Below are 19429 nucleotides of genomic sequence, written 5' to 3' on the forward strand. Positions count from 1 at the left end.
CGGAGGGAGCACCGCTGTCACCTGCACCAGCTGCAGGGCACGGAGGGAGCACCGCTGTCACCTGCACCGGCTGCAGGGCACGGAGGGAGCACCGCTGTCACCTGCACCAGCTGCAGGGCACGGAGGGAGCACCACTGTCACCTGCACCAGCTCCCGACGGTGTCTGTACTTGCACGTCCCTGTGTCCTGGGAAGCACCGTGTGGCGCCTGGCACAGAGGGTTCTGCAGAACCTCATTGACCTCAGCCACAGCCCAGAGGGAGCAATCAGGCATCAGGAATCCCTGCTGCCTCCATCAGGCCCTGAGAAACAAGATCTCCCTCCTCTGCTCCTGACAAGTCTGGAAGGTTAACACAGCTCAGCACCCACACTCTGCCCCAGGGTACCAGCCCACCTTTGCCCGGGGGGGTCACCAAGCATCTCCCCATTTCGCAAGTGACGCATGTCACTTGTGAAGTAACGGAGAGGGACCAAGGCCCCCTCACACCTTTCTTCTGCCTGAGGAGCAAGGGCTCACCCGCACTCCGGCAGCTTCCGCGCAACAAGGACAAGGAGCAGCCCCAGGCGAGCCCCGGTGTCCCCGCCGCAGCGCCCTGAGACCCCGCCAGCCTCGGGAAGTGCTGGGGAGGCCCCAGCAGCCAGGCTGCTCCCGGGACCCCGCAGGGCGCAGCGTCGGTGCTCTGCACCTCGATTAAAGTTTGGGAAAGTTTCGCTGCCTCTTCACTCAAGACTGCAAGTGCACAAAGAATTATGGAAGGGATGGTTGATAGATGAAAAAAACACATTCAAAACTACTTACTGACTAATGATGCAGAAAATGTTATGAATAAGTATCCCTTTCTTGATTTATTACTTTAATTATCTGACATTCTATAGACCCCCATTAGTGGGGTTTTTTTGGTTTAGATTTCAATTTTCTGTCTCATGGTGAAAGCTATTTATCATAATAATCAGTAAAATTCAAAACCTTTTAGCAGTATTTATAAAATTCATTTGCTATGTTCAGCCCTTGGAGAATGACAAAGAAGGCACATTAGCACGTAAGCTGAAGTGTTTTATGCAGAATTATCTGTCCATAAGGATGATTAAAAGTTCTTTAGAATATTTGTAATCCATTATGCTATTTTTTAAATATATTTTTAGAAAAATAAAAGTTTCCCTTACCTATGCTGTGGCTGGAGGCTGGGACCTGCTGATTGGGCGGCTGCTGCACCTTCGTCCGTATGATCCTGTACGTAGTTGAAAAGAAATGACTACTTAGCATGAAGAATACATTCACAGGGGACACAACGCTACTTTTCCAGGGCAGGACACCTACACCAACACAAAAACGCTTTTCTGCACACTATCCCCTCGTCATCCACTGAAAGATGGAAGTTTACGGGTGGATCCAGGACCACATTTTTCCCTCCAGCCCCTGCCATTAGGGATCCTTGGGTGACTGACTCCTACATCCTCCTCGGGAAGCTGCGTAATCTGGTGCTTCGGTCCTTTGAGGCCCCAGTCCTCACCACCCAGGAAAGAGACATCCATCACTGTTTGGGCACTCACTGGGCCCAGCACCCCTCCTCGGGGCGCTGGACACGTCTGGGTCCAGACATCCCAGCAGGCTGTGGTCCGCGCCCTCGGGTGCTGGGCACATCGACAAGGTTGTCCCCAGACTGCCTCGGGTACAACACTCACAGCTAAAGAACCTGGACACCTTGGAAAAGGATCTGCTTAGCCAAACCAGTATTAAATCAAAAATGTGTTGGATTAAATGTTAAGCTTAAAAGCTGAATAACTACATTGTCATCACCAGGGACACCGTCTGCTCTGTTTTATAAAGATGTGAATCGGGAAAAGTTCAGAGATGTGGGAAAACTAGAAGCCGTGCTGTGCTGCAGGACAGAGGGCAGCTGCTAAGAAGAGCTGGGGAGGTGCTCTACCAGGTGCTCACCTGCCGATGCGCGGTGAAAACAGAAAATACGGGGTCTGAACTGTCTCCAGAGACAGCACAGCTCTGCCACCGGCTGCAGCGGAACCGGACGTGCTTGCAGGGACAGGTTGTCGCTCAGCACACACCTCCCTGCCCCGGGCGTTTCTGCCCAACTGTAATGCTGCAGCGAGTGCAGCTGCTCTCCTTCACAGAAAACTCTGCTGCCTTTTCTGGAAAATGTCACAAATTTGGAATAGAAAAGAGGAGGACGCATGACATGGAGCTGGTGTGTGGATGCATTCATGGAAACAAACAGGAGCTGCTTGCTTGAAAGTCACCCCATGGACCGGCACAGGAACCACCTCCGGCGACACATGGCCCCATCCCAAAACAGAACACACAGCCGTCCCCTGCCGTCCCGACCCTCTGCTGAGCCTGCAGAGGCTGGAAGGGGCAAGGTCTGTTAGCAAACAGGTTTTGGCTGCCGGCTGCCGAGGGAAGTGCTGCTGCGGGACGCGTCCTGCGGCTGGTGCTCGGCCGCCAGCGCGGTGCGGCGGCACGGGGGCCAGCGAGCAGCTCCAGCAGAGCGCCAGGACTGGCTGGAGCAGGACTGCAAACAGCCCCTGCAAAAGGGAGGGAAGGGTGTCCAGCGCCTTCTGACACATAAATGTCTTCATCTCCAGAGGGACGGAGGAGTGGAGCACTCCGAAGCAGCTGGGCAGCTCTCAGATTATTTGAGCAAAACTAATCGCAATGATTAATTAAGCCTTAATCACACAGAGTTGCTCCTGCTGTGGAAGAGTGGCCTATTATTAATATTAATTAATGTTATTAATTAATAATAATAGTTATTATTCACTCTTATACGCGGGCAACAGCTCAAATTCATCTGGGGATGTGCTGAGCGTGTCTGCCCCCACAGTCCCACCAAAGGGACCGGCCCCACTGGAGGGAACAGTCCCACCAAAGGGACCGGCCCCACTGGAGGGAACAGTCCCACCGAAGGGACCAGCCCCACTGGAGGGAACAGTCCCACCGAAGGGACCAGCCCCACTGGAGGGAACAGTCCCACCGAAGGGACCAGCCCCACTGGAGGGAACAGTCCCACCGAAGGGACCAGCCCCACTGGAGGGAACAGTCCCACCGAAGGGACCAGCCCCACTGGAGGGAACAGTCCCACCGAAGGGACCAGCCCCACTGGAGGGAACAGTCCCACCGAAGGGACCAGCCCCACTGGAGGGAACAGTCCCACCGAAGGGATCAGCCCCACTGGAGGGAACAGTCCCACCGAAGGGACCAGCCCCACTGGAGGGAACAGTCCCACCGAAGGGACCAGCCCCACTGGAGGGAACAGTCCCACCGAAGGGACCAGCCCCACTGGAGGGAACAGTCCCACCGAAGGGACCAGCCCCACTGGAGGGAACAGTCCCACCGAAGGGACCAGCCCCACTGGAGGGAACAGTCCCACCGAAGGGACCAGCCCCACTGGAGGGAACAGTCCCACCGCAGGGACCAGCCCCACTGGAGGGAACAGTCCCACCGGAGGGACCAGCCCCACTGGAGGGAACAGCCCCACCGAAGGGACCAGCCCCACTGGAGGGAACAGTCCCACCGAAGGGACCAGCCCCACTGGAGGGAACAGCCCCACCGAAGGGACCAGCCCCACTGGAGGGAACAGTCCCACCGCAGGGACCAGCCCCACTGGAGGGAACAGCCCCACCGAAGGGATCAGCCCCACTGGAGGGAACAGTCCCACCGCAGGGACCAGCCCCACTGGAGGGAACAGTCCCACCGGAGGGACCAGCCCCACTGGAGGGAACAGTCCCACCGAAGGGATCAGCCCCACTGGAGGGAACAGTCCCACCGCAGGGACCAGCCCCACTGGAGGGAACAGTCCCACCGCAGGGACCAGCCCCACTGGAGGGAACAGCCCCACCGCAGGGATCAGCCCCACTGGAGGGAACAGTCCCACCGAAGGGATCAGCCCCACTGGAGGGAACAGTCCCACCGCAGGGACCAGCCCCACTGGAGGGAACAGTCCCACCGCAGGGACCAGCCCCACTGGAGGGAACAGTCCCACCGAAGGGACCAGCCCCACTGGAGGGAACAGTCCCACCGCAGGGACCAGCCCCACTGGAGGGAACAGTCCCACCGAAGGGACCAGCCCCACTGGAGGGAACAGCCCCACCGAAGGGACCAGCCCCACTGGAGGGAACAGTCCCACCGAAGGGACCAGCCCCACTGGAGGGAACAGTCCCACCGAAGGGACCAGCCCCACTGGAGGGAACAGTCCCACCGGAGGGACCAGCCCCACTGGAGGGAACAGTCCCACCGAAGGGACCAGCCCCACTGGAGGGAACAGTCCCACCGAAGGGACCAGCCCCACTGGAGGGAACAGTCCCACCGCAGGGACCAGCCCCACTGGAGGGAACAGCCCCACCGAAGAGACCAGCCCCACTGGAGGGAACAGTCCCACCGCAGGGACCAGCCCCACTGGAGGGAACAGTCCCACCGAAGGGACCAGCCCCACTGGAGGGAACAGTCCCACCGAAGGGACCAGCCCCACTGGAGGGAACAGTCCCACCGCAGGGACCAGCCCCACTGGAGGGAACAGTCCCACCGAAGGGACCAGCCCCACTGGAGGGAACAGTCCCACCGCAGGGACCAGCCCCCATGAAGGGAACCAGATCCCTGGGGAGATCCCCTCGCCCTGGGGAGGCTGGGACGGGAGCAGCATGGCCACTCTGTCCTCCCCGAGCTGCTGGGTTTCACCCTCCTGCAGCAGGACGGGAACCACACGGCGATTTCGGGTGGGTTCAGGTCTGCAGTGACCTGAGGCAGCTCCTGATTTACACCTCAGTGGTGAATGGGAGCATTGCGAGCAGGGATCTGAGTCCTTGATGTGCAACATCCCTGCCAGCAAAGCCTTGAAGTGTATGCTTAATTTCAAATACAAGTATAAAACCCACAGACTTCAACGTGGAACTGGAAGGATTTAGCATTAAAACCAAGTGTTTTGATGTGAATTCCAGGTTTCTTGTCGCTATAGTTTGATCTGGATTTTCAGGATGTGCCCCTAGCCTGGCAAAAACAACTGTCTGGGTAAACAGACTGATTCAAAAAGATTGTGTGCATTTCTGGAGAGGGATTTCACACCTTTAAGAAAAGGAAAATAACTGAGGCACACTTGCAAGTAGGTGAGAAATAATGAGATTTATGACCAAAAAACTTGGTGGCAGATCATGAAATGGGTTCCTGGTGTAATGGCAGTAGGTGTGTGCACATTATCAGTGTGGAAACACGCAAGGACACAGCAAGAGGTAGATGTGGAAAGAAGCTCAAAACATGACTGGAAGCTACTTAATCTTGTTTTTTGCTAGAGCTAAGACTGCCTTTTTGGTAGTTTTTTTGAGCATGCTTGAAGCCCTGCTGCACAAACACAGGGCTGCTCACAGCAGCGGTGCTCCTCACGTGGCCAGGCTCCAGCTGACTTGTGTGGAAGCAGAGCGTGCCCTTAGTTATCTGAGGTCAGTCAGACTGATATTTTCCTTCAGTTTTCCTGGTGTCTATATTATTTCTCAAATCTTTTTAAAGCTGAAAATGCCGTGTCTATGGGGCTGCTCCGGAGCCCCAGCCCGCCAGGGCCCCCGGCAGCGGGAAAGGCTGCGCGCGGACGGACCCGGTTTTGCTTCTAAACGCGGGATCGTCTGCCTCGGTGCTCAGGTCGGCAGCGAGAGGCACCGCGCTCGCCGGCGCCAGGGAAGCCGCTCCGGCTACTCAAGCGGCAACTCCATGAATGCAAATCAGGTTGGGATAGCCAATAAAAGAATATTGCATCAATTTATTTCACGTCCACGGACACAGATGGGACTTTATAGCTAGCTGCATTCAAAGAATTCGCGTGCAATCACACAAGTGAAAAACGTCTCACCAGCATGGTGAAGGGGAAGCCCAGCACAGAGCAAACCCCGAGTGAAAATGGAAGGACTCTGCTTGCCAGGGGGACAGGTATGCATGAGTCTGCCCAAGCACTCTGCCTTCCAAGTATTAATCCCTTACTATTGGTCTGGCAGGCTGGAGACATAACACAGTATTTCGCCGGGTTTTTCAACACCAGCTTTATGCACCCCTCAACTCAGAAGTGGGTGAGTACAGCAGGTGTAACTCGGACGGCAGCAGGGTACTGCAGCTCCAGACCCCTCTTCGAGCCCAGTCCTGCCCAGCAAGGTTGGGAAAAGACTCCCAAACAAGGGACTGAGGCTGCAAATGAGATCGTCCTGCATTTTTACACGAGCAATTCAAGGCCATTTAAGTGCACCCATGTAATGAGCAGACAGCTGAGGCACTGACCGAATTCCCTGGGTGATATTCACGCTGACAGTAGCTGGCGGCAGCCAGCACAGTTCTGGGTCAAATTCAGCAAGACCAAGCAGGAGTCAGGAGGACAGAAGCGGCACCTTAGGCTGTGCCTGGGGTCCCCTCCAGGCCCCAGGACTCCCCTTTTCCCAGGTGAACGCTCCGCCACTCGGCGCCCGTCTGAGCTTCCCCCCACCGAACACCCACCCCACGGAGCGGAACCGAGGCCTCACGCAGAGCAAACAGGCAGCATCGCCACCAGCAAGGACGGCAACTTACAGCCTGGGGCAAGGAGGGGACAGAAGCGAAGGCTTTGGCGGCAGGCCCTGCCCGGCCCCGGGACACGCTCACAGCTTGCGACGCCTCGGCCGCGGGGGCAGCGCCGCCGCTGCCCAGCCCCAGACACACCACGGAAACACGCGCTGCGTTCATTGCAAACAGCCCGGAACACGCAGTGCCAATGAATGAGGATTCAGCAACAGTGCTTCCGAGGAACATCCCTCCCGGACAAGCAGATCTTTACCTGTTAATTGAACTGACGCTGGGCACCGTGTCGTTGTCACACACTCGCTCAGCAAGGAGTCTGTCCCTGATCTCCCAGGCAAACATGGTGGGATTTTGGCGTTTGTACTCGGCAATTTTTTCAACGACTTTGGGTGTGGCAACCTTTGGTTTTGATCCTCCAATCACTCCAGGTTTAATACTCCCGGTTTCGTAATACCTGGGACAACATCCAAAACAAAGCTTTAGTTATCACAAACAGACAGAGAACACGCTTTGAGATTTATAGGGAACATAATTTCGAGGCAACCAAACCCCAGCAAATCCTGAGATACATCTTCACTTTCACATACACATTTTCTGCCTCAGTAGTGCTTTATCACCTAATAGCTTAACTTATAGTAATTGGAATTGGGCCTTGAGATACAATATATATTTTTCTGTAATAGCAAGACAAAAGAAACAATGCAAGATTAAAGGGCATGCCGGGATCCAAAATTAACTGAAAATGTGTGTTATTAATCAGCAGCGTTGGCAATAATAGAAACAAATCACACCAAAGACCACTTTTTGCAGTGAACTCTTTTGTAGTAAATTACTGTTTCTACAGAAATTCTCTGTCATTAATATCTATGGCTTGATACCATTTCATAGTGAAATGAAGGCTAAGTATTGTATTTTATTTGCACCTCTGGAATAAGTATGCTGGTATAGCTTTTTGCCATGCGGTGGTTTTGATATGCGTATCATGGTTTTAATGGTTAATATTTTTCATAATGTATTCTTTTTGACATTATGGTTTTAGTAGTTTTAATTGTAAATTTCAAGGGAAGCAGAGCCGCCTGTGCTCTGGAGGGGTCCAGCGGGGCTGGTTTCTGCGGTCGCCCGTGCTGCCTTTCCCGGGGTGCAGCACCTTCGCCCACACCAGCGGCTCTACCGACGCCGCGCCGCGGAGGGCGGGAGACTGGATCCTAGCGACAGAAACGTGCATTCTTCACATGTGAATCACAGAAGAGCAACTGCTTTTGATACCATTGCAACAATACATCACAGCTGAGGTCCCCAGCCCCACAAGCCTCCTTCTAACAAACGAAGCCTCGAACGTGCTGCTAAGAGAAGTCGTATGTTACCCACCAAGGGCCGGAACAGGGACCCGGAACGAGACCATGCTCGTCTGCGTTGCACTGTCAAGGCACCAACACGCAAGACATGCTCCCAACCGCACACTTCTTTCTGCCTTGTGAATTTCCTCGTGACCAAATGAAAAATAAACCCTGTGCCGGCCCGCAGCAGCTGCCCAGCCGCCCCGAGCCAGCGCGTCCTCCTGTGCCGCGCAGACCCGGCCGCGTCGGCCGCGCTCGCAGCAGCTCAGACCTGCACGCTCCGTGCTCCCTGCCCGTATTTCCAGCAGGGAGCTCAGAAACCACTCCCAGGCAAGAACATAGGGCTGCTTATTAATATATTTTCTATGCGGCTACTTGACATACCCATTATATTAAAAAAAAAAAAAATCCCAAATCTTTCTGGTGCGAGCAGAGCACAAACAGGCGGAGCAGCTGAAGTCTGTCTCACCGTAACATGCAACCGTGTTCATCAAATTTCTGCCAGGCTACCAGTTTTCAGTCTTCCTGGAAGAGCTCTGCGTGCAAGGCCTAAAATTCCTTTAAAGAGACTGACACCATGTTGTTTATACATCTTTTCAGATATTCTAGGTATGGGAGTGGACTCAGATGCACCAGTCTCTGTGAGACATTTAAGCAATATCAGTAAAGACAAGCGTCGAGTGTCAGAGATGGGTTAACCCTCCTGGTGTCCCTGAACGCGGTCTAGAAGTGAGCTCTAGGGCAGGGGGCAAAATTGAGCTCCTCTCGCGCTTCCCAAGGACATGACAAAATTATGGCAAGCACGGACCACGAGTCTGCTAAGCCCTTGCATCCCTGTACTCAGAACCTTTGCTGCTGGCACCAATCCTGAGAGGAGGGTGAAGAAGGAAGCCAGACAACACCATAAATGCTGCCAAACAAAAAGTCACAATTCCTTCCGTTCCAGCCAAAACTATGCATGTCACAAACATTCCTTAGTGCTTTCCTGCCCTGGTGCCTCACTGCACCATCACACGGTGCTGGCGGTGCCGGCGGAGCAGACGGGCAGCCACAGCTTGGCAGCCGCAGCTTGGCAGCCACGCAGACCAGACGGTGCTTCTCACGGTGGGAGAGCCGCGACGGCAGCGCCGAGCGCCCCGTGGCACCAGGCCCCGGTGCCCTCTGCACAGCAAGGCCGCCATCCCAAACGTCCTGACCACTGCCTGCCCTCCTGGCGCCCTGCCCGGCGCACACGCAATGGAAAGGCACTCGCCGTGTGTGAGGGTGCACAGTTGGGCCCCGGCCCCCTTCCCGGGGCAGCAGGACAGCTCGGTGTGACGGGGACAGCTCGGTGTGACGGGGACAGCTCGGTGTGACAGGGACAGCTCGGTGTGACGGGGACAGCTCGGTGTGACAGGGACAGCCCTGGCCCCGTGCCACTGACACCTCCCTCCCTTCAGCCGGCACCGGGCCTGGGTGCAGGCAGCGGGCCTGCAGATGCGCCGGCACCCCTGGCGCCCGTCTCCGTTCTAAAGGCAGGGACGGGGGCTGCTGGCGTCATTCCGCGCACATCAGCACCCGGCCCTCCGCTCCCAGCTGCCGGCGCGGGTGAAGAGCGGGGCCCCCGCGGGCCCCTCCTCCGAGCGCGAGGGGTTCGCTGCGCTGCGACTGCTGCGGACCTGCCTCTGGACGCTTCCTGACTCCCTGTCGAGGACTGAAAGAAATCTGACCGTAACATTCCAAATGTAAGGATTTATTTTAAGTATTCCCGCTTTTTCACACACATACACATGAAAAAACACGTACGCACACAGCTGCAATTACAGTGACATTTTACCCACTGTAATTATTAGTTATGAAAATAATGAGCTATGAAATTCCAATTTATTGTTGACAACTTTAATGACAAAGCTCTGGAGCCTCTCTTAGCTGTATAGTGCAAATATATCTAATGGTAAACTATTTGGACTGTCGAAAGTAAAACCACCAGGCATGTGCCTGGCAGGTAAATAAGTGGCCTCTTCCTTAGCTGTGCGTTGCTCGTGATGGGAATCGGTGGCAGTTCTGCTGCAGCAAAGAGCATCGCCAGCCGACCCACGCCAGCCTGTGCTGACGGCGGACGCAAGCGACAACCAAGGGACACAGCCCGTGTGGGTAGGGCGGTCTCACGCAGCCCGCGGAAAGCTTTCCTCTCTCAACAGTAACGGCATCAGCGTCCTCAAACCTACTCCAGCAGCAACGCGTGTGGCTCGCAGGCAAACGCCTTTCCCTGCAACCAGGTGATCCGACCCAGGGATGCTGAGCACGACCTGTGCGCTGGCTCGTGCGGCTCTGGAGCCCAGCGCATGGCTGAGGGGGCCATGTCCACCGCTAAGGCAAGAGAAGGTAAGAGAGATCTGAAGAGAAAACAATGCCAAGAGCTACAAAACGAGGGGCTGTGACTTTGCCAAGTCAGCCGCGTTCTGAACATTTGAACAGCAATTGAGAGATGGTAAATGCTGCTAATCCGAGCAGATCCTCTGCATGATACTACCAAAAAAAATTGCCTTGACAGTCTCTGCAGTTATGCTATGTCCAGGAAAGCAAATTGGTATAAAATTGGAAAAGAAAAAGATGGTAAAAATATAAAGAACAAAAGTCTAAACAATTAACTGTTAAAGTTTAGTAAATAGTTCAAGAATTAACTTCCCCAGTTTATGGAGAAAATCATATTCTAAGGAAAAAAAAATCCTTAATATAAGTTGCTCAACTCCCTCAGAATACCTGGAGTTCAAAACCATTTTAACACTATAATTTATAAAAATCATATTTATATTTTCTCCTAAGATACAAAGAAGCAAGGATGGTATTTTTTACCTGAATCTATGTCAAATTTTAAAACGAAATCAGGAAATCACATGCATTCAAAGTTCAATTTCCTGTTGCCACAGCGGTTCAAGCCGCTCCAGCCTGAACAGAGTGCTAACTCACAAAATAGCCAAAATAGTTACTTATGGTGTTCTGTGCTCTCATTAAGAATGTGTTCCAGCACAAGAGTAGAAGAAAGGCAGTGAACTAAACAGTGTGACGGATATCAGAATAGCCTACATGAATGAACACACAGCAATGTTGATGCAATATGTAATGACATTATTTCTAAAAGACACTCTTTTTCAGAACGTAAAATTAGTAACTTCCACAACTTCTATGTTTTTTTTCAGTTTTACTGAAGGTGGCTCCCGGATTCCTCCACCTGTTCAGAACAGACAGGTGAGGGACGTATGCCATATATACAGCAAATACACCCCGCATGGCAATCTGCTCCTTGCGCTAGAATTACCTACAAGGAGCTGTGAAAGGGGCAAACCAGGCATGCGAATACTGGCACATTTTCCCACGTCAGGCATACGAAACCGTGAGCGGTCAGGAAACCCCTGTGCTCACTGGACTGATTTCCTGAGGTTTCTACTCTTCTCCATTTGTTTGCAGCCTTCAGTTAAGGGTCTGACACTGACACTTTTGACAGACACAGAAGATGGGTTGTCCCCCCTTTACCTGCCAAGTATTTTGCTGACGCAGCCGTGGCTGACGCGGAGCTGCCGGGAGATGTCACACGGCCGGACCCCTTGGTGGGCAAGCTCCACAATCCTTTGGCGAACGACATCTGGGAGGGGGCGGCCGTTCACAAAAACACCCCCCAGTTGATTCACGCCTCCATGTCCTGAAAAACACAGGGGAGGGGGAGAAGGGCAGGAGGAGAGCTGTGTGAGAGTTTTGGATGTTTCTGCAAGGCAGAACCCGCAGCCCAGCACTCCCCGGCACTGGGCATCGCCTCCCAGCACCGGACCAGCCTCCGGCTGCTGTTCCCTGGGACCTGCAGCCCCGAGGTGGCCGCGGCCACGCAGCCCATGCAGCCCCAACGCCACTCACCACGGGGGAGGGCTCTCCTGCGGGAAGGCAGATCGGGCTGTGGGGGACAATGGTCACGGGAAACCACAGAGCGATGCCCAGGCCACCCTCCTCCCAGAGCCAGCGGCCACTGTCGCCTGACTGCGAGTTCCGGGGACAGGGAGGTGCTGCCCATTGAGAAGAGGCTGCTCATGAGCCTCTGCCCAAGAATCCCACCGAAAACAAGGCTGGGTAGGCTCAGCCTACACACTATCTGTGACTAAGCACAGAACAGGATACCTGAAATTAAATATGTGCTCGGTTTGTTGTTTGGGGTTTTTTTGTTGTTTGTTTTTGTTGTGTGTTTCAGGGTTGTTGTTTTTTTTTTTTTTCAAATGTCTTGACTTAATCAAGGGTGGGGGGAAATAAATAAAGGAGAAGATTTGTGCTGTTACGATTTACAGCAGTCTTGGCAGATATTATGATCCCACAAATGAAACGTGAACACGCAGGCACATCCAGTATATTGTTCCTTTTCTAGCAGATTTGTACTGTTCACCTTTAGCAAGGTGAATCATATATCTGGTGGGAAACAGGACCCACTTGCATAAATAGTATGAAACTATGTAAACCCCATGAACAGGTAATAATCCCATGTACTGAGTGAGGAAATACAATTAACCCTCATGTTGTTAATCATCCAAACCATAGAGGAGTGGAGAAACTGGAAACAAGTAATAGGGGCAGAAAAAAATGTCAATTCTGGAACAAAAATAATACAAAAAATCACTCTGTCTGCACAGGACTTGAACAGTACTGAATAAGCTGACAAGCCAAATGCCTCTCTGGGTTTTTTTTGTTGTTGTTTTTGGTTTTGGGGTTTTGTGGTTTTTTTGTTGTTTTGTTGTTGTTGTTGTTGGTTTTAAATATTATATAGAGCTATTTTTATTTAAATCCAGTCATTTCTCCATTGATATACTGCTGTCAAACTTTACAAACACCTTCTAGAACTGTCAGGACACATATTGAACCCACATGAAATATGTGATGGTTAAAGCCAAAGCCTGTGGAGAGCAGACAAACGTCCGCGCTGCGGTCCTGGCCGCGGACCCCAGGCACGGCCCCCCAGCCGTGGGCTGCCCGGGGACGGCGCTGCAGCCGCCGCGGGGACAACTCGGTGGCAGAGGCACGAGAAGCGACCCCGCAACGCTGCCGTGAGCGAGACCTGGGGCTTCCCATGTATTAGCGGCTTTAATCGTACAAAACCAACATACAGTGCATTGCATATGAACAGAAAGATCCTGCGGTGGTGAGGGAAAGGGGGGCGAAGAGAGAAAGAAAGAAGAAACAGAGGAAGGAAAGGAAAGGAAAGGAAAGGAAAGGAAAGGAAAGGAAAGGAAAGGAAAGGAAAGGAAAGGAAAGGAAAGGAAAGGAAAGGAAAGGAAAGGAAAGGAAAGGAAAGGAAAGGAAAGGAAAGGAAAGGAAAGGAAAGGAAAGGAAAGGAAAGGAAAGGAAAGGAAAGGAAAGGAAAGGAAAGGAAAGGAGAAAGAGGAAGAAGAAAGAAGAAAGAAGATAGAAGAAAGAAGAAAGAAGAAAAAAAGAAAAGAAATAAAGAAAGAAAAAGAAAGAAAAAGAAAAAGAAAAAGAAAAAGAAAAAGAAAAAGAAAAAAAGAAAAAAGAAAAGAAAAAGAAAAAGAAAAAGAAAAAGAAAAAGAAAAAGAAAAAGAAAAAGAAAAAGAAAAAGAAAAAGAAAAAGAAAAAGAAAAAGAAAAAGAAAAAGAAAAAGAAAAAGAAAAAGAAAAAAAGAAAAAGAAAAAGAAAAAGAAAAAGAAAAAGAAAAAGAAAAGAAAAAGAAAACATGCATTTCCTCAGGGCAAGTGTTGATTCTCACCCCGAAGCCAGTTCCCAGAACCAGGAGGCCGGCAGAGTCCGGGCCTGCCCAGGCCGAGAGCATCCGACCCCGCAGCCGCCGGGGGAACAAAGGCTGGGGCCGCCGCCGTCCCCCCCGCCGCGCCAGGGGACCCCTCCCCAAACCCGCCACCGTCTCGGGAAGCGGCTCCGGCGCCAAGCCCGACTCCCTGCCCGCCCAGGGTCTCTCTCCGCCGTCTACCGCGCTCCCCGGACAGCTGCGGGCACTAACGGACACCGGGGGCCCCGTCGGGCCGGGGGCCTGCGGGAGGAGTGGAGAGACTTTGCTCTGGTCTCCAGCCCGGTGCGGGGCCGGGGAAGTGAGCCCGTGCCCCAGTCCGCACCCTGGAGACCCCGCAGGGAGCGGGGACGGGGCGAGACGAGGGGCTCTTTCGAGAGTGGGGAGCCCCAGCCAGGTACCCGGTGCGAGGCCCGCGAGCCCTACCCGGAGCCCCGGGCAGCGGCGGGCAGGGAAGCCGGGCGGGAGGAGGACGAGGCAGCCCGAGCGGTCCGGTCCCGAACAGCCGCCGGTACCGACCGGCAGCCCCGGGGATCAAGGTCGACCCGATTGCTCCCGTCCGCGTCCACGCCCATGGGGCCCGGGACGGCGGCGGTCCTGGGCTCTGCTCACGCGGGACGGGGAAGTCGCAGGGCTCGTGGCGGCGGCACAAGGGGCCGAGGTCCCCTCGGGATCGCCCCGTCCCCGATCGCCGTGCCCTGGGCTGCTCTGCGGGCCCCGCTGCCCCCGCCGGCCGCAGCCTCCGGCTTCACCGTTCTCCTGCCCGCGTTTCACCGGCGTCGTGTCCACCCCGCCCCGGGGCAGCAGCGGGTCTGGAGGTCGTTTGGGGCCGAATGGCCCCGGGGGCTCCCCCTCTGCCGGCGGACAGACCGGAGGCATCGGGATTTTGGGTTTCGGTTTGGGTTTTTTTTGTTTTTTGTTTTTCCCCTTCTGTTTTGCCCTGAAATTCCTACGCAAGGCATCGATTTTCTACGGCTGCGAATGATGGGGGGCGTCGCTGGAACCCGCCGCGGCTTCTCCCGCCGAGGGTGCTCAGCCCCCCGGGGGAAGAGCGTCCTCCGTGGGCAGCGGGTCCGAGAGCGCCACGTCCCGCTCCCACTCCGCGTACCCCCACGTCCCGCACCGCCGGCTTTCTGCCCTTAAAGTTCACCTTTAAAAAACGTGTTTTGGTTCAATGATGAGAGAGAAATAAACGTGGGTTTAAAATGCCGCGTTGTCACGGGAAGAAGAGTCCGTTTTCACGGGTGGGTGCATAGAAGCGCATTACCGGCTGCCGCCCCCCGCTCCGGACACCCCCAAAACCGTGTGACGAACAGAGCTAGGGGGCAGCGGGCAGACAAACAGCGGGAGAGAGGAAGGCGAAGAGAGGGGTGTTTCCAGTTCTAGCGCTGGATGGTTTCTTTGGATCGTTTATTTTGAAAACAAATTTCTTCTAGCTAAAGGGCTGCGGTGCACCAGGAAATGAGATTAGTTCTACCTTAAATTTCCTCGCAATCTCTCGCCGTAATGCAGCGTTTAACTCACCGTGAGAGAAGATGTCATTTCACATAACACTGTGCTAATGGATAAGTCTTCCCCGACCTCTCAAGCACAACAAATCTGAGCCAAGCCCAGCGCCCACGACCTGTTAACTTAACCAGTTCTGCTGCCCGCCCGTCCTCTGCCGCGCTGCCCGGCGCGGAGCTCGCAGGAACCGTTTTGTCTTTCTTTGACGGTCAGAAAGAAAAAAATCTTCACTCCAGCTCCGCGCCCTTCGTATTTGTTTGTCTTTTATATTTTTCGTTGTTTTTAACTAACGAATATCAAAATGTTGAAATAGAGTGAGAATATCGTATAGCAAACTTTTCTGTTCGTCAGAAATGCCGGCTGGCTTTCTCCATGGAGATTTATGTACGGGGAAAAAAATATGTATATATCTATACATATACACATATAATTATATACATAAGCGTGCGTGAATATATACAGATAGATATACACATATAGTAAAGTATGTGTGTATATTTACGTGTATATTTAAACACCTATTTGCATCGGCTCTTTCTCTACGGGAAAAAACCGCGGACAAGCCCACTAACCCGCAGCATCCCGCCGCCGTCCGTCCGCTGGCAAAACCATCCCCGCGGAGCGGCCGCGCTTCCCGAAGGGGCACGGAAGTCCCGGCGGCCGCGGGCGACCGGCTCGGGCCGGGATGGGACGCGGCAGAGCCGCCCCGGGACCGGCGGCAGCCCGGGCTGCCGTTTACCCGGATCCCTCGGCGACCCAGAGCGGGCGGGGAAGAGCCGGCCCGGCGGCGCCGTCCGCAATCGCGCGGGGCCCGTCGCGGCCGTGTCAGAGAAGTTGAACTATCAGCCTACTTACTATGCATTGCTGCAAACGGGTCGTGCTTACAGTGTATTTCCATCGGAGCGATCCGGGTCGGGGCGGCCTCGCCGAGCTGATCTCGATTCGCCGGCAGCGCTCGGGACTGAGGCTGGGGGAGGAGACCCGAGGAGACAGCCGGAGGGAAAAAAAAATAAAAAGGAGGGGGAGGCAAAAAAAACCCCACGAAGAGTCCCGCCCCGAGCGGGGCCGCGGTATCCGACAGCGGCGGCCGAGCGCGGCTCCGAGCGTCTCTGGCAATGTCCGGTCACTCCTTCGAGGGGGCGAGCAGCGGCCGCCCCGGGCTGCGCTCTGCCCCCGGCCGCTCCCTGGATGGAGGTTAACGGACTCCCGGCTCCGATGCGGCACTGGGCGCGGAGCGGCGGGCGGCTCGGTCCGGCGGTCCGGAGCCCACCGCCGTCTCCTCGACGGCTCTTTGTGCTGGCGGCGCCGGCGGCTGCGCGGCGACGGCCGGGGCGGACGGCAGCGCTTGCGGGCGCCCCGTCCGCGGGGCTCGGTCCCGGGGCGGCGGCGCGCTCCGCCTGTGCCGCCCCCCGCCGCGCCGCTCACAGAAACTCGCGGAGCCGGGTGGGGCGGCAGCGAGCGAGGGGAGCGGCGGGGGGAAGGTGTGCGAGAGGGCGGGGAGCGGGGCGGGGGCCGGGCTCGCCTCGCCTCGCCGCGGCCCCGCGGGACCGGGCCGCCCCGTCAGCGGCCGCCGTCCGACCCGCGGCGCCGCCGCGGCGCACCCATCGCCGCCGGCCGCGGGGCCGCAGCCGCCCCCTCCCGCCCGCCGCCGGCCGCCGGGTGCCGGGGCGCTGCCTGGCTTGGGCCGTGCGCCCGGCGCGCTGCCGGCCCGCGGCGGGCGGCGGGGGTTGTGGCGGGCGGAGGGGGCGGGGGCGGGGGCGGGCCGGCGGGGGCGCGCGGGGCGGGGCGGGGCCGCGCCGGCTGCGGCGGGCACCGCCCCGGGACCGCGCCCGCGCCCGCCCGCCCCGCCGCGCCCCTCGGCCCGGCTGCGCGGCCCAGCGCGCCCGCGGAGGAGGCGCGGCGGGCGGCGCTTCAGCACCGCGCGGCTGGACAGCGGCGGCGGTGGCGGGCGGGGCCCGCCCGTCACTCAGCGCCCCGGCCAATCGCAAAAGTTAACTTGCCGGCGCCCCGCATTGGCCGCCGGGCGGTGCCGCTGCCTATTGGCGGGCTCCGGGCCAATGGGGACGGGGGGCGTGGCCGCACGCCCTCAGCGGGCGGGGCGCAGCCACGCGAGACCGTGGGAGGGGGTCACTGGGCGCGGGAGCGGCCCCGGACGGGGGATCCCCCACAGCTGGCGGGTCTGGGGACGCGGGTCACACGGCGGCCCGACCGCGTTTCCGGGGTCCGCTGGTCCCCCCGACGTCTGGACAGCGCGGCCCGGGCCGTGGTTCCCCCACGCGAGTGGGGGCAGTGGGTGCGGGCCCGGAGGAGCCCGGTCGGATTCGGGTCCGTGCCTCCGCCTGCCCACGCGGCCCGCGGTCGCGGAGGGACGCGGCGGCCCTGTGTAGGGCTCACTACAGGGCTGGAGCCACAGCGTCCACGGCCGACGTGTTCCCATTCCAGTCACCAGTTCACGGCGCGTGGCCCAGGCCGCGGCTCCTGGGCGGGTGGGGCGGTCCGGATGGTCCCCGCCGCTGCGCCCGTCCCGCCACGGGTGAGCGTGAGGGCACGGCGGAGCCGAGTCACGTCCCCCGCCCGCGGCCGTGCTGCCCGCCTGCCGCCCCGCCGAGGCAATGGGGCCGCGGGTCAGCTCTGCTCCCCGCCCCATGGCCGCCCGCCCCGCTGAGCCCGGCACCCGCGCCCTCGGGGCCTCGGCTGCGGCAGGGCCTTGCCCGGACGCCCCGCCACGGCGGGGAACAGGCGGCCGCTGCAGCCGCCCAGGCGGCGCGGGGCGGGTGAGTTTTCGTTGAACGCGAAACTGCCGGGCGCGGGCGCGGGGCCAGGACGGGGCGGCGAGGGCCGGTTCCCGCTCGACTCCGCACCCGAGACCCGGGCCGTCGGGCCGGTTCCCCACTCCGCCGCTTGGCATCTCGGGCCTGGGGAAAGTTTGGGAGGGGGCGCAGGGATCGGGGCCATACCGGCCCGCGCGGAGGGGGGAGAGCGGGGGGGCAGGGTCGGCACTTCTCCCTGTCTGGCCTTCATCCCGCCTTCACCCTGCTCCTCCTCCTCTCCAGGACACCGCGGGTGAGGCGCCCCCCGCCCGATACCCCGCAGGGATGCGGCGGCACAACGGTGCCCGCGGGCTGCGGCGGCGGCGAAGGCCTCGGGGTGCCGAGCTGTGCCCGCCGGCCCGGTGCGGCGCGCCGCCATGAAAAGCTTTATCGATTAAACGATTATTCAGGCGATTTAACTAATAAAAGGCGCCATCGATCGCTTCGGAATTGCATTCCGCCACCGAGCCGCAAGGCCGCCTCCGCGCCCACACTCGCCACCGGTCCCACGGACACGTCGCCGCCACGCTCCCCGCGGGGACGCAGGACACGGCTCGCCGCGGCTTCTCGTCGGTACTCGGTCCCGGTCCCCTCACTCTCCCGGTCACAGCCGTAGGGCCGACGGACACACGGGCAACCCCGGCGGCTGCGCGGGAACCCACCGCGCGACACGGAGGTCTCGGCAGCCCCCGCGCCGCCCCGAAGGCCCCACGGGGAGCCAGCCCCGCCGCCCGCCCCGGTCCCGGTGCGGGTCCTCCGCATCCGACTCTGCCCCGCGCCGCGGCCCACGCGTGACGGGCCGCGACGATGGGTCTCGGCGTCCCCCGCGGCGGCGTGGTCGCCGGGCTCCCCGCGGAGCCCATCTCGCGTCCTACCTGTGCGGCCGGCCCGGGGGGTCGTGTAGGTTTTCTCCAACTCCATCGCGGCTTTTCAGGACTCCGGGAACGGACAGAGAGAAAACTTTCCACGTCGTGTTGTATCGCCCTTTCTTTTCTTTTTTTTTTTGTCTTTTCTTTTTTGTTTGCTTGTTTTCTCTTTATTTCTTCTTTTCTTTTCTTTTCTTTTCTTTTCTTTTCTTTTCTTTTCTTTTCTTTTCTTTTCTTTTCTTTTCTTTTCTTTTCTTTTCTTTTCTTTTCTTTTCTTTTCTTTTCTTTTCTTTTCTTTTCTTTTCTTTCTTTTCTTTTCTTTTCTTTTCTTTCTTTTCTCTTCTTTTCTTTTCTTTTCTCTTCTTTTCCTTTCTTTCTTTTCTTTTCGTTTCTTTTCTTTTCTTCTCTTTCTTCTCTTTTCTTCTCTTTTCTTCTCTTTTCTTCTCTTTTCTACTTTTATTTCCTTTTTCCTTTCCTTTTCCTTCCCTTTTTCTTTCCTTTTCCTTTTCTTTTCCTTTTCTTTCCCTTTTCTTTTCCTTTTCTTTTCCTTTTCCTTTTCTTCTTCTTTTCTTTTCTTTTCTTTCTCTTCTTTTTCTT

At 56.8% G+C, this 19429-nt stretch overlaps 1 protein-coding gene across 2 annotated transcripts in view; it reads right to left on the reverse strand.

Moving 5' to 3' along the window:
* The window catches only part of PAX5 (paired box 5), a 144461-nt gene extending 125401 nt beyond the window's left edge, over positions 1-19060 (reverse strand). The window contains exons 1-4 of one of the 2 annotated variants that reach the window (XM_065860781.2): positions 18842-19060; positions 11391-11556; positions 6797-6994; positions 1164-1228 (exon numbers count right to left, since the gene is read on the reverse strand). In XM_065860781.2, coding sequence (XP_065716853.1) covers positions 1164-1228; positions 6797-6994; positions 11391-11556; positions 18842-18887 — 475 coding nt within the window. In that variant the 5' untranslated portion in view covers positions 18888-19060. Of the gene's footprint in view, positions 1-1163; positions 1229-6796; positions 6995-11390; positions 11557-16011; positions 16279-18841 lie in introns of those variants that run through there. The other variant, XM_071802035.1, reaches the window with a different exon arrangement.
* Between the last annotated feature and the right edge of the window lie 369 nt (positions 19061-19429).

This window comes from Patagioenas fasciata, chromosome Z (genome assembly GCF_037038585.1).
Source record: "Patagioenas fasciata isolate bPatFas1 chromosome Z, bPatFas1.hap1, whole genome shotgun sequence".
NCBI classification, from domain to species: domain Eukaryota; kingdom Metazoa; phylum Chordata; class Aves; order Columbiformes; family Columbidae; genus Patagioenas; species Patagioenas fasciata.